This window comes from Lepeophtheirus salmonis, chromosome 14, assembly GCF_016086655.4.
Source record: "Lepeophtheirus salmonis chromosome 14, UVic_Lsal_1.4, whole genome shotgun sequence".
Taxonomy (NCBI): domain Eukaryota; kingdom Metazoa; phylum Arthropoda; class Copepoda; order Siphonostomatoida; family Caligidae; genus Lepeophtheirus; species Lepeophtheirus salmonis.
In genome coordinates, this window is record NC_052144.2 from 37,112,596 (window position 1) to 37,140,143 (window position 27,548).

The 27,548-nt window shown below is 31.2% G+C and overlaps 1 protein-coding gene across 2 annotated transcripts in view; it reads left to right on the plus strand.

The window, feature by feature from the left end:
* LOC121129185 (lachesin) overlaps window positions 1-16,218 on the plus strand; it is a 60,654-nt gene extending 44,436 nt beyond the window's left edge. The window contains exons 4-11 of one of the 2 annotated variants that reach the window (XM_040724864.2): window positions 5,745-5,854; window positions 6,763-6,970; window positions 7,033-7,188; window positions 7,261-7,389; window positions 8,219-8,368; window positions 9,918-10,073; window positions 12,247-12,393; window positions 15,600-16,218. In XM_040724864.2, coding sequence (XP_040580798.1) covers window positions 5,745-5,854; window positions 6,763-6,970; window positions 7,033-7,188; window positions 7,261-7,389; window positions 8,219-8,368; window positions 9,918-10,073; window positions 12,247-12,393; window positions 15,600-15,790 — 1,247 coding nt within the window. In that variant the 3' untranslated portion in view covers window positions 15,791-16,218. The remainder of the gene's footprint in view (window positions 1-5,744; window positions 5,855-6,762; window positions 6,971-7,032; window positions 7,189-7,260; window positions 7,390-8,218; window positions 8,369-9,917; window positions 10,074-12,246; window positions 12,394-15,599) is intronic. The other variant, XM_071893466.1, reaches the window with a different exon arrangement.
* The last annotated feature ends 11,330 nt before the right edge of the window (window positions 16,219-27,548 follow it).

A 27,548-nucleotide genomic window follows, 5' to 3' on the forward strand; every position in this document is an offset into this window, starting at 1 on the left:
AAGGGGATGTGTGTAAAGAAAAAATAAATATAGCAAGTAGAAAAGGAAAAACAGTCGATGCGGATGCTCGTTCTTCTTTTTTGTTCATTATTTAATAAGTCGTGCATCTCCCTCTGAAAGAAGAATTCTCGCCCATCTTTGGTCTAAATTTTTTATCTTGCGTATTGCATAATAAAATAAATATGTTAAGTGTAATTATAATATTTTCTCAGCACTAATGCTATTTTAAATGTAGAAGGCTCTCCTCTTCATTGCAGTGATTAATTTTCTCCTTCTTAAATAATAGAACTGATAGCTAATATCAACAAAAGTCTTAATTCAGGTGTACTATATGTATCGCTCCATCCTTCTCCTTGCGCACTTAGAAAAAACTTATCTCTCATTATAAATATTGTGTAATGAATTAAAATAACTTTTTGGCTTATATATATTTTTTTGTCATAGAATAGTAATTAACAAAAACAGTTCTTTTAATTCCTGATGACATTTATAGTACGATTGCATTAATAAAATATTTAAAAATTCCAGCCCAACTTAAATCTGTCTTCTTTTTTTATTGTTATAATCTTTTACTTTTGTAATTTTTCCTCTCTATTTCTTGTTACTGCATTAAAAAGTGATAAAAGAACGCTTTTTTTTGAGCTTTTTTTGCCAAAATAATAGGTGAAGTAAAAATTTATCTATTATTTTTCGAATAAAGGGCTTTAGTTATGTGTATCTTGCATTGTGTAAGTGTAATTGGTTTACGGTAGATGGCGTTAAAAAAATAATATTTCGTACTATTTTTTGTTTTTGTTTGACAGTTTACTGATTGTTTGAATTAGTATTGTTTGAACAGTCGTCCAAGATAGACACCGTCAATGAGTAAATACGCCATATTTTTCACAGTTTTTCTTAAGAAAAGGCGGAAACACAAGGCATGCCGGTTAAAAAATGAATAGAGTTTAATTTTGGTTTCTTTAATTCCAATCCCGTAATTTTGATATCAAAGATGCACCACACTCTGCCAGGCCAATTGTCAAAAATGTTGATAAAATAATCCAAATTGTCGGATCCGATTGTCATGACAGCACTGTTTTGATTGCCAAGGGGATCAAAATTCATGACAAAAATCCCTTTAAAATATTGGATTTTATCTATTATTAATATCAAACCCTCCGTTTCTTCCCAACAAATCCTGACACTAATACTTCACTCACTTGTTTAGCAGTATATATTTGCTTTAATAGCTGTTATAATATTACATATGTTACTATAAGCATCACTGAGCAAAATTAATATTTTTTATCGTTATATTTAATATCTATGAATTCATAATCTAAAGTAGTATTTGGGGAAAATAAGACTATTTTCGTCGAGCGGAGAGAAAATATATACCTCAATTAATAAATTATTATTAAATAAGACATGTTTTTTACCGCATGCGCCATCTTTCTTGTTACTTCCAATACCCTCTTTTCAAATAAGAACACATAAAACTTTGAAGCCTCCATAATTTGTTATTATTTCGGAAAATAAAGTTGTATGCTTATTTTATGATAAATAAAGAATTTATATAAAGTAAAAATATCTGGTGGATACCTCAGAAAAGTAACTGAGGTTCAAATTATCTTGTCTCGGTAAAATCTCCCGTAAAAACAGAATAACAGGACGACCAAAAACACCCAACACATTGGCTGAACATTCTCGGTCTTTACACAAAGATGGCCCTATTTTTTTATTGACCTCATTTTGAGTTGCTACTCACCTTCAAAAATAGCTGTTAAAATTTCACGACAATCGGATCTTTAGTTGGTAAGTTATTGTGCTACGTGTGACGCTATTTTTGTTATTTTAAACATGGATAAAAAACAATTTCGCGTTTTAATTTTAGACTGCTTCTTGATGGAAAAAAAATAAAACTGTTCATTGGCTTGAAAAGTTAAGTGGTATTTGATAGTATAAATTGCATTACTTCTTTTATTTAATAACTATTCTACTAATACAAAAAATAGCCTTTAGTTGGTCAAAAAAAGGAAAGGGAAAAAAAAGAGAGCTCGTTCCATTTATGGAACATCCTTTACTTAGTGACGCAAAGAGTCAAAATAATTAGTCTTTTTCAATTTGAAATTTCCTCCATCTACTTTTTGACATATATTGTTAATATAGATTATTAATCTACTGTTCTGGATGTGTGGATCTTACGTCTAAATGCAATTAATGCTTCAATTGTTTGATCAAGGAAAGCCTTTTTTGATTATATAAAAGTTAATCGACTAACTATCCTCATTAATCATGATTCCCTTCAAACAACAACTTAAAACAAAACAAAAAATTTGTTTAATTATACAATTATCAAAATCTTTAAGTCGTCTTAATAACATTCTAAAATTGCTGCTGAATCCATTTTTTACAAAAAAAAAAAAAATTAGCTATCCTCTGTAAAAAGTTTTCTTTTTTAAACTCCATGATCAGTTGTTCATGCATCCAATGAGATCAAATCAATCTGATATTTATTCAAATGACATGTACTCAATACCACTCCATGCCATACCTAGACAGTACCAAGACATGGGTGGCTGAGCCCAAGACTTTCTGCTCTATTGATATTGTAAACAAGAACAAGACTTTGAGAGGGTCTACCATATACCAGGATCTTCTAAAGACTTATCTTGAGAACTATCCAGTATATGTATAAATCAAATATTATTTACCTTAAGAAACTTTCTATCGGCCTTATTTAACGTGACTTTTCTTTTTTTCTCTCTATGAATCGGTTGATCTCTTATTTAATTGAAGGGTATCGTACCTACTAAAAATAATTTTCAAATAGAACAGTCTATTTTTAATGTGTATTACGTAACTACTTCTTCTAATACCCAATAAAGGCAATAGAACATTATGTTGACCGTTGTTGAATGGCTGTAACGAGAGTCCTTTAAAAGATAAAAATGAACTGTGTTAGAATTAAATAGATATTGACGAAGAGATCACTTCGTCATTATTTACTGGATTTTACTGAAATTTTGCGTGTAGATTTTTAAGACTTAAGATATGGTTCTGATAACAATTTTTTTGCCCTTGAGGCCATGGTAGCCTTAAAATACGACTTTGATAAAAACTAATTTCTTTTACAACTTCATTTAAAACCAAAAATATAGGCCGTAAAATTCTAAGAATTATTATATGTGCACGTTAGTATGTATCTTTGAGAGAGAGAGAGAGTTGCACTGATTAAGTATAAATAAATATTATAGTATTACATTCAAAACAAAAGTTGTGCAATCCCCTAGGATCTCTTTACATGAAAATATCTGAAATATTACATGAATTGCACTACATTACATGTGACTATTATTCAACACTCTTCATCCAGCATTGCGCTACCAATTGACCGCCCCTAGTAAAGTGAATGTTTAATCGATCCATTTGTGTCTACTTTGATTATTATGTTCTTTTTGAATATAAAGGAAGCAATTAAAGATCATCTTTATTGATAAATTATTAAAAATTTAAGAAAATGTTTAATCTCTATCACAATGGATCTTACTCCTACAGAGTGGCAACCCAAAACTTGCATAAGTATTTAATTATTGACTTGTTTTCATTACGCAACCAAATGACAGTTAAAACAAAAATAAACCTACAGTGTTATTTTTTAATCTCTCTAAGTTTAAAAATATCAGAGCAACAATAAAAAAGACAAGGCGTTTGCAATGTCCACCGGCCGGTATCAGTGTCAAGAAGGCTGTAGAGACCGTTGACATTTCCATCTGGACTGCCTACAGCATCAATAAGTCAATTACAACCCCATAGATTAAAACTTTAGGCTCAACAATATGGCTGACTTCTGGCCTGCCACCATGTGTCCCTCATCTAGCCCTGGCCACAACCCACAAAATATCTGATGTATTTTTAATCTAAATTTGGATTCGCTCTAAACTGTCATCGTGACAGTGTAGCAGTCAAGAGCTGCGAATCTGTTCGTCGACATATCGAGGATGTTATTGCTTGTGTATAAGGACAGATTGAATAAAAAATATAGCTAAATATAGTATTTACATTTACTACATATTGTGTTTTTTTCATGATTCCATCAAAACCCCGTTTTCGTAAAGTTAGTCATGTTCAGTGGGGTCGTTAGCCACTCTAAAAGTTTCTGAAACCCCTACAAAATGTTTATTATATCTTATATATATTTATAAGTCTGTTTTTGTGTTCTGATACATTGAATTCAAAATGGTAGAACAGATCAGTTGAAAATTTAGCGAGTAGATCTATAAAATAACCAAACATTTTCATATGATACTTTTTTGGGCCGTCGAGGTTATAAAAAGACTGTTTTTGACCGAAATATGACATCATTTTCCTCTCTCTTTCCATATCCTCTCCTTCTTTCTGTCTCTTTTCTTCTACCTTCATTCATTGTTTATATTCCTGTCTATTTAGCTCTGCAAAGCAGGAACTCACTGCTAGTATATATGTACAAAATAAACATAATATAAACATAAGATGTTTATAATTTTTGGGGCTAAGCCCAGCAAATTATGAAAGCTACTAACACCACTGGTTATATCAATGCAAGTTTTGGAACCGCACTCTGCACATCTTTAATAATAATAACTTCATATTTGTAATTTTTCACAATATGGTTAATTGTGTATTTAAATAGAAATTAAATAATTATAAAAAAATGAAATGGGGAATGCTGAATGCTTGAAATTTGTTTTATGGAAATAAAAAATAGAAAAATTAGTTTTCCCATTCGAGGAATTTGATTTTTCGTTTTGATAATTTCTTAACTTGCTTGAAATAACTTGGAACACACAAATATACCATATTAAAGTTTTAATCATGCGTGTTTAATTCCATTTTTTTAATAGAACAAAAGATTGTTTATTTTTCCATTATCATAAGCTATACATTAAAAATTTTAAAACGAGAGAAAGGGAACTTCCATATAATATGTGAAGTATACTAATAGCCGTGTATCTTAACACAACTTATGTTTTCTACATTGACATTCCTCTAAGAATTTTTGTTGTTGAATCTTTATTTTAACACTCGTAGAACAAACTATCTTTTTACTTAGGGTGTGGGCTCACAACATAATGCAGGCTTCTCCTTCTAAAAAACAACACTTTTTGAAGATTACAATCATTGTTATATTTAAAAAAATCATTGAATTTGGAAAAATTTATTCATAAATACAATCAAGGAACATCTTTTTTATATTATCATTCAATATGGCTGCATTTTGCCTTAATGACCTGTTCCACCCTGGTATGTAATATCTTAAATATTGATATCTATGACTGTGGGCGTACAATGCAGGAAATCACTCAACTTACTATGGAGTCTGTGGAAAAGAAAAGATAAATGGTGGAGCAAATTTTGAGGATTTTTAATATGTTGTGTAATTATGATTTATAATAATAAAGTAAGGAGCTCATGGATGAACCTCTACTGGCTGATACCGGATTGCATTCCGGTGTGGTGGGGTGTATCTAGGAGCTTAAAAAACAAAACAAGGACTCTATCATACCTTATATAACTTTTTATTAATTTGTCTGAAATATACATGTTCATGCTACAAATTAAGGTTAATTATTGAAAGATTTATTGCCACCTGTCCACCTTCTTACATTTAAAAAAAAAAAATGCACTTGTTTATATTATATACTCACACTTACCACATTAATTATGCATTAAGTTTATTCTTGTATTATGTCTTTTCTAATTCAATTATTGTTGTTTTTTTCCAGATGAGATAACAAAGGCTCCTGGATTCACAGCAGACGTAGGAAATGTAACTGTCACAGCTGGAAGAAATGCACAACTAACTTGTAAAGTAGAGAATCTAGGAAATTATAAGGTATGATTTACCAAGTAATACTCTTAAAAATACTCGTATCTGAACGCACAGTAAAAGGCATAAGCGTTATTTACTTATAATAGTTTGTAAATAGATTGACAGAGAGTGGCGCCGTATTACGACAAAATAATATAACTCCCTGAATGATAAGTATCATTATCACATAAAGGAGACACAAGCACCCTCAAGCAATCTATATTTACATTAGGCCAGGCTACAGAGTGTCACACAACCTTGCAGATAATACGAGGGCGGTCTGAAAAGTTTCCAACCTTATTGTAAAGATGGGACCACTCATAAATAAAAGCTAGTCACCTCTATCGAGCATCCGTTGATAGTTACTCAACAAAGTTTCAACCATTTTGGAGGCGTAGTTGTTATGTAACAGTCGTTTCAGTGAGTTGATTTGAGTGTTTTTGTGTAAATGGACATACTCACACCTCAGCTGTTGCCATCTTTAAAATCCATGTATGACGGTTTGAACTGCTTGACCATCCACCTTACTCAACAGATATAGCCTCAAGAAACTTCTTTTTGTTCCCTCATCTGAAAATTGCGCTCGGAGGAGAAGGATTTTTGTCAAATCAAGAGGCAATCATCACCTATGTGAACAATTATTTTGCAGAAAAAAATTGCCTGTACTATTTGGACAGGTTGTAGGGAATGGAGCATCGCTGGGAGAAGTGTGTAGACTTACAAGGAGACTACGTTCATAAATGAACAAAAAAATCAGAAAAAATGTATTTCCTCTTTATTAGGTCGGAAACTTTTCAGACCACACTCGTATATATTTTTGAGTTAGTTAATCCCTTATTAAACGTTATTTTGTCAATGCATGTTCCATGTATTGAGTATTCCTTGGATATACTTATTAGTAATTAATGGAAAATCTCTCTTGAAACAACCAGGTTGCTTGGGTTCGTGTCGATACTCAAACTATTCTCACAATTCACCATAACATCATCACTCGAAATCAACGTGTCTCCCTTTCTCATCACGATCATAAAATATGGAGACTTCACCTCAACCGCGTGGAAGAGCAGGATAGAGGGTGGTATATGTGCCAAATCAATACGGATCCAATGAGATCCAAAAGAGGATATTTACAAGTTGTTGGTACGGCTTTACATTTATCTCATATCGTAATCTTTTGAATTGCTTTTGTACATAATATATAGTTGCTCCCTTAATCATTGATTCAATGACAACAAGGGATGTTCAAGTACGGGAAGGAGCGGAAGTGAATATGACATGTAATGCAAGGGGATTCCCTACCCCAAAAATCATTTGGAAACGAGAGGATGGAGAACTTATTCGTATATTAGGCGATAAGTGTGAGCAATGATTTTTTACATATCCCTGACGACTAACTCCAACAAAGTTCACTTTATGCTTTTATTTTTCAGTTCCTTCTGTTGATGGAAATTCTCTCATCATCCCAGGAGCTAGTCGAGTTCACATGGGAGCTTATTTTTGTATAGCAAGCAATGGAATACCTCCGTCGATCAGTAAACGAATAGAACTGAAAGTTCAATGTAAGGAGGGTTTGAGATTGGTTAGGGTGACCATATTTTGATCTCCAAAAAAAAAAAAAACATCATCAGACTAATTAGCCTTATGTGGAGGGAAATATCATGAAATGTATTAAACTCATGAGCAGTGGCGTCGTTAGACCATTTTGAAGGGGGGTTTAAGCCCCACTAAAAGTTTCAAAAACCTTCACCTCCCCCAAAAAAAAAAAAAAATCATATTTTATATACATTTATAAATCTGTTTTTGTGCTATCACACATGGAATTCAAAATGGTTGAACATATAAGTCTGAAATTTAGGAAGTAGATCTATGAAATAACCAACATTTTTTTTGGGCCTCCAAAGTGATTAAGAGACCTTTTTTGACCGAAATAAAAACTCATTTTCATTCTCAATTTCTATATATTTCTTCTTCTCTTTTTAATATATATCTCCCTCTCTCTGTTTCTTTTCTCCCTCTCTATCTTTCTACATCCCTCTCTGTCTGTCTCTTTTCTTCTACCTTCATTCTTTGTTTCTATTCCCCTCTATTCAGTCCTACAACTATAAATGATTTATGTGGCTAAACACACGATTGATGAAAGCTAGCAATGCCCCTGCCAATAAGAGTAAAGTAATAGTTTTGGGATTCTTGTTTTTTATAAGAAATTTCTTTATATCTTTTCCTTTTTTAATTAAAGACATATTTTTGAATTTGTCTTCTTTTTTTTTTTTTTTAATTTAAGTCAATTCGTCACATGCACTAATTAACTTAGCCAAAAGAACAGCTGGTCACCCTAGATGCGTACAATATAAAAGTCATTTTATAGAAATAATATATGTCAATTTTTAGTTGCCCCCATGGTTTGGGTCCAAAATCAATTAGAAGGTGCTGCGGTGGGAGATACCGTAACTTTAAAATGTCATACAGAGTCGTATCCACAAGCAATTCACATGTGGACCTTCAACAATGGATCTCTTTATCCTGTCAGCTCTGGTACAAGTAAGTTATCCCTTGTGTTCCTTGATTAACTAGCTTCAAAATGTAAATGGGTAAATATTGACCCCATTGTTTTCAAATCGGTTAACTAATTTAATTTTAAGCTTAATAATCCATAACTTTTATTCACTTTCGTTTTTTTAAATGAAAAAAGTACTGCAGATACTTATGCAGTTACCTACTGAAAGTGAAATTCAAAAGATACAGTAATTGCTTTCCTGTACTTATTTAATGGAGAGTTGTTTCATAAGAGACTTTTATATATAACCTTTCAATAACAAAACAATCCTTCAACATTTCCACATGAGAATGATCGTTGTTTATATACGAGCGTGGAATGAAATGTTTCCTACCCAACAAAGATAAAATGCATACTGTCAAAATTTTTATTTTTCAATATAGACATCTATATCTGCACACTTATCCCAGCAATACTCACATCTCCCAAATAGTACTCGACGTAGTTCTCTGCAAAATAATAGTTCAGGAGACACTTTTTATTTTTGGATCAATTACTCCACGTTAGATTGACTGAGAAGCCTCAAATTTTAACACAACAAGCCTTTATAGGTTATTATTTTAATCCATTCAAAGGTTACACTTTCAAATACAAATATTTAATGAGAGCTTGATACTCGATTTTTCCATTTCCACAAAAACAATCATGTCAAGTCACTTAAACGACTGTTACATAAAAACTACGCGTCCAAAATGGCTGAAACTTTGGTGAGTAACTTTCAATAGATGTGAATAGATTTTATTAACAATTGCTGCCATTTTTAAGTTGAGGTTGTATACTTTTGAGTATACAATAATAAGCCTATTAGTTCTCCACAACGAGGAGAAATATGTATAGGAGAATCTTTAGATTGAGCCTCCTTTTCTAAACAACTTTAAATGAAAAATGTTTCAATGCAGATACCTATACTGATTTTCTTCTCTTTTTTTTTTGGTTCGGAGAAGAAAATTGAATAATCTATAGAGCCTTTCCCTAATATCCGAATTGAAAGGACAGCATCGTCAAATTGAAGAATATGTACTAAATGTAATAGCTAAATTAAGTGAATTTCATTAAATTTAGCACAAATCTCTGTTCATGGCAACGTCACGTGAAAATACTTTATTGACAGACTTTAATAACTGCTAAAAGAAATAAGATAGTTGAGCTAATCAGTTCAAACAGGGTGAACTTTAAACGTTGGGTTCTCTAGTTATTCCAGACTTCCCCTCTTGAGAGATTTCTATACATACAGACATACACTTACTCCCTAGTGAAACTACTCAAAGTAACTACATATATAATTATTGGATTTAAAGCCTTTAAATATCGAAGGGTTAAATATATTTGATGGATGGAAGGAAGAGGTAGATTGAAAAACCAATTATTTTGACAGATCCATGTTCATATAATGCTACTACTCATAAAGAAATCCCTGAATGATGTACATTTATATAATAACTATAACTAGATACATATGTTTCAGATGCCCTGATATACCAATACCAATTATAGTGGCATAATTTACACTAATTTATACCAATGTATTTTCAGGCGGTAACAAGAAGTATCGACAAGAGAAAGAGACAAAGAACTATGTAACTTATGTCAGACTTCATATTCGTAATGTCAGCTCTTCCGACTTTGGTACCTATGCTTGCTTTGCCAAGAATTCCCTCGGAGAATCAGATGGTACAATTAAACTCTATGGTAAATTTACTATTAATATTTTTTAATTTTATTTATTAATGTGAGTTAGCTTGTTGATGTTGTGAGAGTGCAGTGTCCTACATATTGATATTTTATATACATCATAGACTTTTCACGTATCTCCTTGTATGACCATACGTATATGTGGCGAGTTAGCACAAAAATAATCTTAAACAAAAATCAAGAAAGAAAAAGTTCCATGTTTATTTTTTTTACATCCTATAAACAATAAATTTATAGCCCAATATTTGATAGACATTTTTCAGTCAATGATAGGTTTTTATAGTCAAATTTCTTGGATAAGTTGAGATACTCCAAAGAATGTTAACTACACTTTAGAGCTTTCATTTGGTTTATGAGACTTAATTTGACCCCGATATACGAGGAGTATTCAAAAAGTAAGATGACTGTGCAAATTTCGCGGGCAAGGTACATTTACTATGCTCGATTTTTTTATGTTAGCACACTCACCATAAACATATATTTACTGTTTGAGCTATATAATATGTTTAGTTTGTTTGTGAGAAGCATAATGGTTGGAAGTATTTTGCTCGTTCGGGGATTTTTGCTATTGAAAAACATGACTCAAAGAATTTGCATCAAATGTTGTGCAAAAAAGTGCTACAAATTATTTGAAATAATAATAGTGGCATTCGGTGAAACTGTTCTGAGAAAAAAAAAATTACAAGTGGTACAAACTCTTCCAAGATGGCCAGGAAGATGGATATGATGAGCCTCCCTCTGGACGCCCAAGCACGTCAACAACAGATGAAAACGTTGAAGCAGTGAAGATTTTTTTTTTTTTTTTTTGATAATTGTCAAATCACTATCAGAGAAGTTGCTGAGGATATTGACATATCCGTTGGCTCGTACCATCATTTTTGTCGGAAGTTTTGGGCGTGAGACGAGTGTCAGCGAAGTTTGTTCCAAAACTACATAATTTTGACCAAAATAATCGTCACATTTTTTGGCCAAAAACAACAACACAATCAGGCCTCAGCCACCATATTTACCGGACTCGGCCCCATGTTACTTTTTCTTATTCCCAAAACTAAAGAGACCCATGGAAGGACGAAGATAAAGACTGCATCACTGGAAGTGCACAAGGCTATAGCGAAAAGGTCTTTTGAGATGTGAGTCGGGGATTGGAAAAAGCGTTGGTACAAATGTATCTGAGTGCAATTACTTTGACTGCTACAACTTAAATATTAATGAAAAAATTAATATTTTTTTCTAAAAAAAATACTAAGTCCTCTTACTTTTTGAACACACCACGTATATGGGCAATGAAATATAATATATAAATTTGGCTATAGTGAAGAGGAGTTTCAGTACAATTGCTAACACCTCCAAAGGATAGGTAATAATATTTTCTTGAAAAAAATTAAGCATAATTCCTTGAAGAATACAAGTATAATCTAAACTCAATGATAAGAAATATTCTGGCTTGCTTTTGTGTTGACATGCGACATGTCCCTAATAAATCAGTGGCATTCAAACTTTTTACTGTGTGTACCAACGGCGAAGATGTAAATCTCTCCAATTACCACCCTGATGACCAAACTGAATATCCAATAGCTTAGGCTTGGCCTATTTATGGAGTTCCTCCAATTACCACTAGAAGGAGTTCACGTGCCACCTATGGTGTGTATACCCCGGTTTAAGAACCACTTGAATTCTGGTACATACATCAATTCCCTGTGGCTTTTGCAGAATTATATTTGGGGAAGGGGAGATTAGTTTTTGGATCTTTCTTGAAAAAAATTACAAAAAAAAAATTTATGTTACAATTTTTTAATAAAATTTCAAAAATCTATTGCTATTAACAGAAAATAAAATTTTTGGATTGTTTTTTTAAATATTCAATGTAAGTGCATGGAAAAAAAATTCGAATATCAAATTTTTAGGCGAACCAATTTCAAAAATTCAGAGCCTATTCACAGAAAATTATATTTTTTGGAAAAAAAATTGTAGTAATATTTTTGTTTTGGAAATTGGGCTTGAGACTAACAGCCCCCGGACGCCACAAAATTCCAGACAATTTTGTTATGCTCAGCTGTAGTATCTCGATAGCATATACATATAAAGGCCATAAGTAATAAGTTGTCAAATCTACTTATCGTTCAAGTGCACTCAGGAATTTGTGTGCTAATATTATTTTAATTTTCTTTAGAGATAATTCGACCCACTACACTAAGAAATCCCTTCGATGAATATCCAGTTCCAACATTGCTCTCTACAGAGTCTTCTAGTGTGACTAAATCCACGCGGTTTGAATATGATCCTTTTCTCCCCAAACATGCCAAAAAGTATAATCCAGGTTTGGATTTCCTTTAGAATAAATAATAATTATAATTTGTTTTTCTCCTGTTTTTTTTTTTTTTTTTTTTTTTTTTTCAAAAATATACCTACATAAAACCTTTATAGCGAAAAACTGCAAAAAATACCTTTTTTCTGTGTGGCTTATACAAATAATAAAGCATGGATTGTTGCACTGATTAATTACATTTATTTTTAAATAATATAATATAACAACATAATTGCATGGAAATATATCTTAAATGTACCCTTGTCCTTTACTAGCTTTATGTAAATATATATTTGTATGTATTTTTTGTTCAAGAAGTTTTGTTCATAATAGATAGATCAATTTAAAACTTTGTCAACCAAGTTTTGGGCATTCTTATGTCCATGACCTACTTTTCACTCCCCAAATTGAAATAACTAACATCAACAGTCCTATAAGAGTACAGCCTTGTTTTTATAAATATATGATCATAATTTTAAAAATGGGATGTATTTTAAAGCATGGATCTATATTTTAATTCTTTTAAAGAGATCAAATTTCTCTCCAGAAATGGTTATGGTTTATTCAATGAATATATCAATTACTTTTTAGAGGTTGCTTTACATTAAATATCTCTTGCATCAATCTACGAGGTTTTGTGACATAATTATTGGGATGATTAATTACACATGGGAACAAGTAGGGGGAAAATTTTGTACAAAGGAATTAAGGACAATAATCCAATTTATCTATGAGCGTAGAATCATAACCTGATCTCAGTTTTTCTCTCAGTCATCTGAATTATGAAATATCTGGGATCATAGTAATTATTTCGGTACTATTATCGTTCAGAGTTATTTTTACCCTAACAATCCCCAAATTAAAAGTGGGATTGATAAAACTTATGTAAAATTATTTTAATGATGAAAAAGTGTTTTTATTGATTTTGTATCTTGTCTTGAAATCGATATATTTCCATTTTTAGGCTGAAAATGATGAAAAAAGACAATCTCCTTTAGACCCTTATAACTTATTCATAATACATAGTGATGAGGAATATCATGCCTAAATTATGAAAAATATTCAATGTATAATTTTAGTAAGATACATTAAAAAAATATGCATATCCCAGGGTTTTTGTTCCATTTTGTTGTGATCCCATTTTTAGTGGGGTTGTTCCATCAAATTGTCATTATTATTTCAATGCCAATTTCATTACGTAATGCCTCGTAAAAGGAAGATCGAAGGAAGATACTTATGACCTGATCATCAATCTCAAGGGACGACGGGAAGATAATTCATCCAAGGAAAACTACCAGACCCCATAAGGGAATAGAGTGCCCTCTTTCCTTGGGAATGAGATACCTGGATCTTAACAATAAAGTCATCCGTTCACGGTATGTAGATAATTGTTGTATTTCAAAATGGGGTCACTTAAAAAATACAAAATGGAACAAAAATCCTTGGAGATAAATATTTTTTAAATATATCTTTTTAAAATTATGCATTGAATATTTTTCATAATATAAGCTATGATATTCCACATCACTATGTATTATGAATTAGTTATAAGGGTCTAAAGAAGAATGTTGTTTTTCATGATTTTTAGCCTAAAAATAGAAATATATCGAGTTCAGAAAAGATACAAAATCATTAAAAAACACTTTTACATAATTTTCATTTATCCTACATTTAAATAGGGGATTGTTTTAAGGGTAAAAAATGACTCTGAACGATAATAGTCTTGAATTACTAGAATTCTGCATATTTCAGACTTCAGATGACTCAGAGAAAAGGTGAGATCAATTTTGGATTTTGCCCTCGAAGATAAATTTCTTTTTTGGTTTGAATTCATTTCTACAAAATGAGTTTCCCTTATGTTATCAATAAATATAATTATTCTACACGTATAAATGGATTTATCATCGATAAACACAATTCGCAACAAATGAAAATTACTTATGTTCATATTTTTTTTGTGGATATCATTAATTTATTTAAGCAGTTAAAGATTTATATCTACACTAGGCTTTATAAATTGTGGTCTTGTAGCAAATGTTTAACAATTGTAATATTATTTTTTCTAGAAATCCGAAGTTATAGAATTGCAAATCCAGAATATTCATAATATTGTTTTTTTAAAGATAGATTAGGTATTGAAAACTTTCTGATATTATTAGGACCATTTTATATATTTGTAGACTTATGTATTTCTGCTACTTATGGACTCCAAACCGACTGCATAAATGGAGATGTTTTATGGCATTTGAGCCTATTGGGACATTGTGCTGAATATAAGTAACTTGTTTCATCACATGCGCCAGAGCGTATTTGGGGCGTCGATCAATACAATGTTTAACTAACTTTGTCACTTTTGTGAAGTCCGGGCTCAAGCAAAGGAGACCCGAGATAATAGCAACACTTTTTGTTTTTGCCTCAATTGCATACCCTGAGCTAAATTGACTTTTGACTCCTACATTTTAATACAACATAGGAGAGAGTGTTTTGTTATATAATTAAAGAAACTCCTGTCGATTCCTTCACACAACATACACTACTGATCATTTTCGTTCCAAGCCCCGGGGCAACTAGTTACATACCAATTGAATTTACAGAAGGTACTAAATACTCCCTGGGGCTTGGGGGATATAGAAGTAGCCTATGTTCAATAGTGTTGTTCCGGTCCTTATTTAAGACTGAAGACTGCAGTCAGTTTACTTCTCTCTTGCTTCGGTTGAGTTCAGTTCTCCTTAATGATCAATCCTAAAACTTATAAAGTTCGGTCCTTGATGACATCACTCAACTATATTTCTTTTTTTTTTTATATTAGTCCCAGTATTTACAGACCAAACTAAACAAGAACTGATCCAACACTAATGCGTAGTACCTCAGCAATATTTATAAAACAATCAATAAAGAGAGTTAAATATTTATTTTTTCATAAATTTAATATCCTATAAATTAAAGTTTTTTAAAATCAATCTCATAAAAAACAGATATGACTAGCGAATCAAAGGAAATGTTACACCTTTTCTCCTCTCTATACCTACAATGAGGAGTAAACATCTCTTGTACTAATAACACCCTGTTCCATGTAATCTAAACACTCTAACACTAAACATATTTAATGTATTATTATTTTATTTTTTTTTTTGCTGTGTAATTAATTTCCTATCCTTCAAATTTAAATAATATTTTTTACAGTTTTATCATTTAATCATATTTTGCTCTATTTTCAGAGAATAAAAACATTCAAACAATATCATCTTCAACATCTAATGACATAAATAATCAACAAAGCCAAAGAAGAAGCAAAAACAGTGGAGGACTCATTAAGTTTACAAATACTTCCTCACAAGACAGAAAGCCTCCACTAGGATTCATTTCCCTTTTATTCGGACTTTTCTTCCTATTAAATTCATCTTCATAAATATATAAACTAACAAAAATTTTAAAAATTAAGTACAAATAATTAAATGAGGAATTGGAGACATCATCAAATACAACTGCATGACCTTTCTACATTCAATTAATTAATCATAATTATTAATCAAATGTGTGAGGATATTTAATTTCTTTTTTTATATCATATAATACTAGTTTTGGTGCTTTATTTTCTCTATGATTTTTTTTTCTTTTTTAAATAATTTTTCATTTAGATAGGATGCTCAAATGAGAAAAAAAGTTTTGATTTTATAGTAAACTTTTAAATATATTATTACATAATTATATATATCATGTTTTTAATGTAATATATGTAGAAAAATATTATGTACAAACTAATATTATATAACTCTTTTCAAGATTTGTATCATTGTTAATAGTATTTGATTTCAAATAAATTCATTTTTGTAAAAATTATAACACAAATTGTTTTACTAAGAAGAAAAATAATCACGAAACATTTCTTTATTTAACTCACACAACCTTTTTTTATGAAAAGAGAGGATTAGTCAAGGAATAATTCATCCATGTCAAGGGCTGGGGATAAGTATTGATGTAAATCGTATAACGTATTTTCTTTTCCAAAGTTGTTAAAATTATGAATTAATTTCTGAGGATTAATTATATACAAAACCGGATTGAACATTTGTATGTGCCCATAAAAGATTCATAGAGTAAAATTTAGGATTTGTTGCAGAGTTATAATAGTAAGGCCTTGTTGGACTGAAAGTAGAGTTGAGGATCGATATCGGAGTCATTCTTGCCAATGTCATTGTTTATTTCGTTTTCCCTCGCTTTTCTTGCCACAGCTGATTGTAGCTGATCTCCTCCAAAACATTTTTTCAAATTATTTAGATTACCATGTTGATTTTCGTTTTCTTTTCAAACATGTCTCTTATACACATGATTTCCATCACTACGTATAATACTATAAACCTATGAGCGATGTCTCAAACGCACCCGCTAAAAATGGGGTTGAAAACCTGAGAAATTAAAAAGATGACATAATATAAGTTCAAATGTCCATTTGTTATTTTTTTCTTTTATGAAAAAAAGTGTTTACTAGATTTTAATAGTCAAAATCACATTATTTATGCAATTATTTAATTCCCAATAATTCCAATTTTTAGATGTAAGAATACATTAGACTACTTTAATCTAATAAATTTGTATTTTTTTCAAAAAAAAAAAAAAAAAAAAAAGTGACACATGTCCTTTTGAACTTATTTATGTCACTATAGTAATTTCTCAGTTCACCTATACCATTTGTAGTGGGTCACTTGAGCCTTCACTTACATGTTTCTGCTATTATATATATCCTCCATGTCTGAGGCTGGGTATAGGAAGTGATTTCAAGGAGAGGGCAGGAGCGAGACATATGGTACTATTGATTAAAGTTGATTATTAAAAATGATCTGACAATAATGTTATGGTTTTGGAGGATAGAATATAACGTGCTTCTGCTGTAGAAATATTCTAAATAACATCAAAGAAGAATGAATATAATATAATTGGATCAGAAGGCGTGTGTCCAGGACATCCAAAAGTAGAAATAGGAACTCTTAGGAACAATGGGAAGATGTAGATTCCATTAATTGGAATCCAGGCTTAGTTGTCATTTTAAAAAAGCATTTTACTATTAATATTAATTCGATTCTTCAATATTGCACTAAAGTAGGCGGCAAAATATAGATTCTTTATTAAAGAGAGATGTGATAAGAACAATGATTTGACAAATAATTAACCAACGAAAAAAGAAGACATACAACAACCCTTTACTAATCTCAAAGAAGTTATTTATTCATATCCAAGCACTGGGCAACTTTAAAATAAAAGCTTGAAGATTAAGAATGAATAACTTCATTTGTAGTCATTTGTGTGTGTAAAATTGATTCGAAACCGAACTACTACATCGCTTTTACACAGTCTATCGAAAATTAATTCATCCCACCTTACAGTATTCCAAGTGATTAATATTTGTCCAAAGTAGTAGTCTACGCAACACTTTTTTTGTCTGCTGTGAGTATATGAGGGAAAATGATAAAGTAACATCTTGCAAGGTAGTAAATACTTCAAGTAAACAAGGAAGGTTAGGTTATTAATTTTTGGGGTCATACAATATTGCATAATTGTCTAATTAATTCGTACAAATCACGCAATATTTTTAAATTAACTCACGTAACCTCCCCTCTCATAGAGCCAGTGGACTCTTACTCCTCTCTAATGTAGAACGTAGACTATGTTCCAAAATTTATAAATATGTATAATGAGCATATCCATAAAATTGCTAAATTTATGAGTCCCTACTAGTATTAGATGAATGCTTCTGGAGTCGAACTCTTCACCTTTTATATGATGATTTGTACTCACACTCCTCAGTAAGCACTACTCATTGCATGATTATCCACACATCCTTCATACGCAGATGATGAGCCCCATCATAATATCATGTCTGTATTGTATATAAAAGACAGGTTAACAACATATAATTTTGAATTACACCTTAGCGTAAAAAAAATAATAATTTAGAATGCATATAAATAAGAAAAGAAATATACCAATTTACATAATTGTAGAGAAGACTGATTAAATGATATGCTTTGTAGATACATATATAAGTATATATATTGTAGTGTTGTGTGTACTTGAGTCGAGTACATAAATAGAACGGGGAAAAATAAAGAGGCAATATTAAGTAGGCACACATGACCCACTCTTCAGTGCCCATTTATTCATTTCTAATCATTTTCATTCAACTTCATACTATATTTTTTTCATAGTTTTATTCTTTCAATTTCAATTTTGTTTTTCATTGATGGAAGATGAAATCATTAAGGATAAGTACTTATCTAGAAAGTGGTTTCTATAGGTTGATTTCTAAAGATTAGAGAGTCAGAAGAAAGAAGGCATAAAATAAATGCAGGGAGAAGTTGCAGAATCATAGATTTAGGAAGTCTGATGATGAGTAAAGTAATCATATGGAACGACATTTTTTACCTAAAATACCATTAAAATTGTGTGTACAAAGAAAAAAACTAAGTATAGCGATTATAAAAGGAAAAATGATTCAGCCTGTGCTTTTTTTTTCTTTATTTGTTCATTATGTAATAAGTCGTGTCTGTGTTAACATCTACCTCTAAAAGAAGAATTCTCGCCTATCTCAGGTGTAAATTGTTTTTCCAATGCATAATAAAATAAATTATATATAAATTTAAATACAACCATAATATTTCCCTGTAATAATGATATTTTAAATGTAGAAGGTTCTTTTCTCTATAGCAGTAATTCATTTTATACCACCCATCCCTAAAAAAATCATACAACAGGCAGCTGATATAATATCAGGGGTATTAACAATGGTTTTAATTTATGAAACACTATTTTTCTCGCTCCCACCTTCTTCCCGCGCACTTACACAAAACCCATCTCAATTTATATCTCATTTAAAAAAATCTATGAAATCTAGATTGTACCTATTAATAAATTAAATTGTGATTAGTGAGAAAATCACATGGATTAAATCACTTAAACAGTAACGTTTTCTGAGGAAAACCCAACATATTTCCACATTTTGGGCTGGCTTCAACACGAGGCCACCAGTGCTTCATTTAATCTAATATCCCTTCTATATGCACCCAAAAGGTGTTTCCGAGAGATTGGCATCAGGGCTGTTGGGGTCCAAAAGTGTCAAATAAGAGTTCAAAAGGATATTGCAACAGATGAGATGGGGTTCTTTTACGAATGGGGTCAAAAGTGATTTCTCTACCCTAACAAGGCTCTTTACAGCAACTTTTTTTATAGCTCTCTCGACAGTCTGGAGTGAACCCCCAAGATCTCTTGCATGGGCGCACATGGACTTGATAGAAATAGCCTGGGCTGTTTTATTTAATTCTTCCAGGACCAGTTTGGCCTTTTTGACAGATCCCTTCTTCCTCTCCAACGTTTTGGACTTGCTGACTGACGGGTTAGACAGTGGTTCTGGAGACGCCCAACTTCTTGGAATGAGCGAATGGAAATTCGGCAATCACATTAAAGTGTCATTTTCTCGACTTGTACGTAAGCTAAACAGCTCAGATGTGTTTTGTTTTGTAACTTATTATTTCTGTTTGAATATATCAAAGGTTGAATTAATTTAAATCCCTCAACCTTCATCAATTATTGAGTTGAAGTTTCAATGGACAACTCAGTAAATCAAAATAGATCTGTAACTTTTACCATTGTCCTGGTGGCCAACAGACAAACGTATTAACGAACAAACAGAGGCAAAACATAACCTCCGTTCAATTTTGTTTGCAAGGGTAAATATGAAGTCGGCTAGAGATATTTTCGTTCGCATTTGAAGATTGGCTCACCATAAGAGACGAGTCTAAAAATCATGGACTCAAGTCCAGTTCAACCAAGCCGAAACAACTCTACTCTTTCTAGATAGCTATTGTTTATAAGCGCTCCTCTATATTTTATAATATAGGGCCTGTGTGTATATTTCACTTGCAAAATAACAATAATAATAATATGTGTAAGAAAACAACAATAAATATTTATTCTTGCAATTAGCGAGTATGAAATTGAGTACATTTTGCGACGATGATCAAAAATTACCCGGTATTTAAGAAGATAATTACCTGCAATCATTGCAACCTCGTATTAATAAAAGTCATAAAATAATTTGAGGAAACTTGTTATGTAAAATTTATTCGTGAGTAAGAACTAAAAATGAATACCTATATATATATATATATATATATATGTCAAAGTTCGAGGTTTTATTATTCAAAGTTCAACCTTCTCATTTTTGCAAAACAAATCAATCAAGAAATGACCGTATTTTGGCTGAGGCAAGAATAAGTTATTTACTATTGTGACATATTGAGAGGGAATTAGATCATAGGAGTCGTAATGCAATTAAATCATTCTTTTTTTAAGAGCCTCCGGTTAGGATCCGAATACATTTTGATGCTTGTTAAGGAGCTATAAATAAAAATTGAATGATTAAATCATTAAATTATTCCACCACACGAAATGATTGATATACACGTACACATAGTGATAAAAATCTTGTGTATAATGTGCATATTAAAAAAAAGAAACGGAAAATCAACATGGAATATTTTGGAGGAGATCAGCTGTGACAAGGGAGGAGGGGAAGAAAGAAATAAACAAGGACATTTGCAAGAACTACTCCGATGTTGATCCTCAATTCTACTCTGAGCCTAACAAGGATGTAAATTATAAATGGAAACTATTCTCTTGAACTCCATGTGCGTTAGTTTGCGCCCCGGTTGTTCCTAGAAAAGGAAATATACTTTATGTATATGGACTTCAAAGAAGATTCCTAGGGCAAATGGAATAAATGTAACACTATAATGTTTACTTATACTTTATCAGTGTAACTCCATTTTACCAATTAAGGGAAAATAAATCCCGTCTTTTATGGGCACACACGAATGTTCAAGCCGGTTTTGAATATAATTTAATCTATTTAGGAAAGGAACTTAATTACTCAAGAATTAAATAACGCTATCATTGTACCAATGAACTTATGCTTCTTTAAGCGTAATTTGAGGTACTGCAAAGGATTAATCAGAATAATTTCTCCATAGAAATTGACGATTATTTGTCGAATAATACAAATATAATTCCGGCTTAATTTAAGATAACAAAAATTACGGCTTGCTTTTGTATTGACAGGTTAATTACTTAAGATTCCCCCTTAAAATGAGAAAAAATATGATCCAAAATTACATTATGGATGTAATTCAATTATTCCCAACCGCTGAAATATACTTTGTTAAAAAGTAAGGCTCCAATCAATGATACGAACACGAGTGCTCAAGAATAGTAAAACATCAACAGCTGACATAAAAATACAGAATTAATTTTCATCTTAACTGGAACAAGGACCAGTGTTATTGGTAACTCCAAGAAGCTTGAGGGAAAGATAAATATGGAGGCCACTTGTCTTCTGTTTTTTAAATTCGAATTTTTTTTTTTTTTAAATAAAGTTCGAATCTTATTTTTTAAGATTAAAAAGTCGCGTAAAGACCTTGTTATATAAATATCAATTCATATCATTTTATTTTAACAAATCTAAGATATGAATGTCCCTAACTTTTACAATCAATTACGGGATAGGGCAGTATACTTTTAATATTCTATAAAAACCAGGTTTTAGGGGATTAGAGGGAGGATCAGGGGAGATATTGCTTATATTTTGAGATTAATAAACTTTCAGAACGAGAATCAAAAATTTTGATTCTCGTTTTTATAATAAATTTTGATACTCTTTTTTCTTTTAAATTTTAATTTAGTATTTACTCAATTTTGATTTGACTTTTATTATAACTCAAATATGCAAAAAATTACCTTACAAAAAACTTAACACATCATGAATTGATAAAAAGTCTCCAGACGCTCCAGACAGTATATAAAAAGATGAAAGTTAGTCACCCTATTTTAAATTTTAACATTGAATCTAAGTCAGTGCTATATTTTTGGGTAGCACTTAGCTGACTACCAGATACTTGAGCCTTTTTATTTTCTTGTTTAGGGGAAGAAAGGTTGAGTGATACAAAAATGAGATGAGTCAATCAATTCCTTTATTCTTAAACCCTATTAGTTCAAGAAAGGAAATGAATACGTCAGAAAATAATCCGTTATGCCAATTGTATAGTTCGTTCTGAGATAATTTTTAATCCAGGTTTTATTAATTATTTTACTAGATTTATTTTAGTCACCTTTTAAAAACAAAGTTTTTAATTTTTGATGACTTTCAGTCTCTCATTTTAAATGAACTATGTATATTGTGTACAAATTGCAATGTATGTACGAGTTGTAACTTGTATAAGTACATTTTACATGTTGCAATTTATTCGTCCTCATATACACTATTTATTTACAACATTTGTCATTCTAATTACCAACTATTAATTGATACATTCATTTCATTTTGAGCTATTCAAACTACAAAGTTATGATGCATTTATGGATAATATAACTGTTAGTATTTGAACTTTATAATTTGCCACAAAATACTTCTATTACAGTAGTTTGTTTTTAAAAAGTCTAAGACTAGAGCATTGATATATGTCAACTATCCATGGAATATTCTATTATCCTCATCCGAAGTACGAAAAATTCTTCGTTTGCAATTATTAATTTCATTTTTTGGTTGTAACTTGTACAACTTGTTTGTACAAGTTACAACTTATACAAAATTGTAACTAATGCATACATATGTATAGAATAAACACATTTATAAAAGTTAAATAATTGTACTAGAGTGTTGATAATTTTTGGGGCTAATCCCCTCCCCAAATGATGAAAGCTAGCAATGCCCTTGGCTGTAAATATTTAAGGAATTGGACTTTTATCCCACCTTTGAGTTATTTTAGTCCCTTATTTCATCGTCTGCAAATCGTTCGAATAAGCAATGTCTTTTGACATTTGTCAAATATTTTCAATCATGACTCCTTCATAACATGTTGAGTCCCAATTGGATCAAGTTTTTAAATCTCTTGGGTAAACATATTATGTTGTTTAATATGTGGTAGACATTTTAGACACATTGTGTATGTATTATAAACATATTATGCAGCGAAAAACTAACTTGTTTTCCATCGTTAAGGCAAATATAACTTATTAAAGGACTGGTAAATTAAACTAAATATTATAAGCCAATAATATATAGATAATAAAAAATGTATTTCATAATATGTCTAATTTCTAAAATATGAATACTGTCGCAAAAACAACTTTGTATCTATATTGTACAGTCTGTGAGGTAAAATCGTGAAATTTTTAATAACGAAAAAATAGGCTAAACTTTTGCACGAATGAAATTAAGTACAACATTGAGGCTTTATGAAAGACTTCTTTATTAAAATATCTTTCTATTTTTCAAAATGATATCCTTTGGTAACTAACCATGGCCTCCAATATGGGTCTAAAGGGGTGTCAACAATTCTTGAGGAAGGTTTCGGACATGACTGCCCATTAATGTTCGACAGAGGCTATGAGGCCATTCAAATTTCAGTGAGGAGTAGCATAGGCTCTCTTTTTGACTATATCTCAAATTGAATAGTCGAGAAAGGAACAGTGTGGGGACGAGTGTAGCCTGCTTATGCCTTAACCAAGTAAACAATTTAGGATCTTTTATGATCCGGTTGGCATACGTTGCTGTTGAAAGCTGTTGCCGATGTCGTCGAACATAAGTGGACTTTTCCATATCCTGCACATACCTCCTTCACAGTCCAGTTACTGATATTTAGTGCCTTGGCATGCTGCCTCATCCACATGGCCGGACTTATGGTTATAACAGTGCCCAGGTACTCCATGATCTCAATTTTCTGGTGTCTATCGCTGCCATGGGACATCTTAAGGTTCTGACCTGTAGCCAACATTTTATTCTTGTAAATAAGACTCTAGGACCGCCTTCATGATCTCTTCGACACTCACTTGGGCGTGGAGCAAATAAGAGAGCCTTTGCCCTCTTGTCTCCGGTCTGACAACTGTTGATTTTGAAATTTGACAGTGTAGGTATAATAATCTAAATTTAGTCATTAAACCAATGCAAAATATCATAAATACACTTCTAATTTAGTTTGAACATAATATACATTGCAATAAAATAGAGTCATACCTGAGATGAATCCATCAAACTATACTCAAAGTATTTATTGACTCAGACAGAAAGAAACAGTCAGTTCTTTTTATTATTTTCAAGGTATTTTTTAAAGATAGATGACTTTTTTTTATAGACGAGATTTTGAGAAATGACCCTTTCTTTAAATCTTGAATTTCTCAACTTTTTTCCCGACTTTAGAGTCCCCTTTCACTTTTATCAGCCTAAAACCATGGCCCTGCTATTGTGTAGGACTTTTACTTTTTCACAAAAAGTACAATGACGAACACCCTAGTGTGCATATCTAGGTAAGTGTTAAATTATGGGACATGTCTTCAAAAAGAAGGTATATATGAATCATGAAGGTAATCAAATCTTCTTGAACATAGACCAAGCCATCAATAAAATGACTTTGCAAATATTACTTAGAAACAAAACCCAGACAAAGTATAAATATATTTATTGTTTATCCATCAAAGACAGATCCTTGGTGTTTTGTTGGTTTTTTATTAGCCATAATGATATATTGCATTAACTTATGTTTCACCATTTCAAAGAAAGTCATTAGTCATCATAAACCTAAACATTTCCTAATATGACAAACCATTTTTGTATATAAATATATACATACCACATGCATGATGGCCATTTGCCACAACTTGCAATAATTAATTGTTAAATAATTGATTCATTAAATTATGAGGTTGTTTTAAAAAGAATGGCAATCGCCCAGTAAATAAATTAGAAATTAGATTAAAGAAAAGGAGCCAGGGATTTGACCAATCAATGATTGTCGATTACAACAGACAATGTGAATGAATGAATCTTTTGGAATAAATGTGTTGAAGCTCCTATGTACTTGGTCAAGTCCTAATTAACACACCTCTATCCCGTGTCGTCTCTGACTCTATAATTATCAAGATTTGTTTGTCATTGGAGTATAATCAAACTTACACTACACAAAGAGCACATGTCTCTGCAAAAAGCAATAGGAATAACAAACGGGTTCTAACCCACCGCCAACGCATGTAATATCATCAGAGACGTTATCCACTATAGTCCCGGTTAATATCTTGGCCCACGGATTGTGTTGCGTACCAATACGATTAACAAACGGGTTGGAACCGACTGCCAACTCATGTCATATCATCAGAGGTGCTATCCATTATAGCCACGGTTGATATCCCAGGCCCCCAAGGGCCTAGATATTAACCCTGTCTATAGTGGCGTCTCTGATGATAATACATGAGTTGGCGGTGGGTTAAAGCACGTTTGTTATTCGCGTTGGCACGCAACACAACCAGTGGGCCGCGATATCAATCGGGTATATAGTGGATAGCGTCTCTGATGATATTACATGAGTTGCCGGTGGGTTAAAATCCGTTTGTTACTCGTGTTAGTACGCAACACAATCAACTGGTGTTACAGTGGATGGCGCTTCTGATTGTAATACATGAATTGACGAAGGGTGCTGACTCTTAATCAAGCCCTGTGGACATGTTGCATATCCCATTAGCCGAGCATTAATTTGTGTCTTTGGAAAGGGTCTTGAAAAATAATGTGAAATTTATGATTTCAATTATTTTCCACATTAACTATCTTTTTCAGTTATCATGCACATTAACGGTCTTGTTCAGTTATTATGCATATTAACTAGTTATTTTGCATACTAACGGATTTATTATTTAAATATTATAAATATAAAATAAGACCTTTCGAAATATGAACATTACTGTTTTTTGGTTTTATTTTTAAAACTAGTGTAAAATGAAATGGAATCATAATTACATAGTTTTGCAGCATGAATTTGAAAAAGTTGTTATCCGTCGTCAATGTGTCCATTCTGCAATGGGATCATTCGTCAAGGTGTCTGTTCAGCAATATAGGATTCGGCAATGTTGTCATTGGTCAAAGTTTCTGTTCGTCAAAATCAGATTCAGCAATGTGACTGTTCGACAAAATGGTGTTGTTTTTTTTGGGGGGAAATTGAAAAAGTCCAATCTTATTTTTGAAAACTCAAAGTAGGAAAAAGTGAGATATGAGTTGGAAAGTTTGAAAAAAATTATTCAACCCCCCTCCTCTCAAATAAAAATCCTATCCCTTCAAGATAAATAAGGAATTGATGTAATTTGATTTAAAATATTGAAGATAGAATGAAGATTCAAAGGAATAATAAGATATTTATATATCTCTGGGTATATAATATCTCAGTTCACTAGAAAAAGGCTTAAAGGAAATACGTTATTTGTGTTGTTGGTTCCATTACATCAATCGGAAAAGAACAAGGGAGCAATGATTATAATCCAATAACAGGGGCAAACCCAAATACCCTCAAACTCTTTAATACAATGGAACTAATTACAGTCAATTCAACAGAGTATTTTTTGACCCATTAAAAATACCACAATATTTTTCTTTTCAAAAGATATAATTAAATACATTGTTATACTAGATAGGGCCATTCACTCATTCTATTATTTAGGAGGGCTTGGATTGGTAATTTTTGGAGAATAATTCCAAAAATTGCATTTCAAATATTTAAATTGATGTTTAAAATTTTTTCAAAAATACACGACTATTCACAAAAAATTTATCATTTTAGAAAACATTTCAAATACACATGGCCATTCTCCAAAAGTTTAATTTTTTGGAAGCAATTTCAAAAATCCACTACTGTTTACAAAAAAAAAGAAAATTTTTCGAAAAAAAGTTTTATATATTAAAAATTTGAAAAAACAGTTCAAATATTACTTTTTGAAAAAAAAAATCAAATTTAAAATATTTTATTTTGTAATTTTTTCAAATGAAATTTGTTAGAAAAAACTTCAAACCCTACGGCTATTCTCAAAAATTTAATTTTGCGAAGAAATTTCAAAAATTAACTTTTGTTCAAACAAAAGAAAATTTTTCCGAAAAAAATTATAAATTTAAAATTTGAAAAAAATTTTAAATATTAATTTTTTGAAAAAACATTTTAAATATACAATTTGATGTTGTAATTTTTTCAAAAATCTACAACTATTCACAAAAATTTCAAAAACCCACGGCTATTCTAAAAAATTTCAAAAATCTCGAGTTGTTCTCAAAAAAAAAAATTCTGTTCTAATCTAAACTTTTTGAAAAA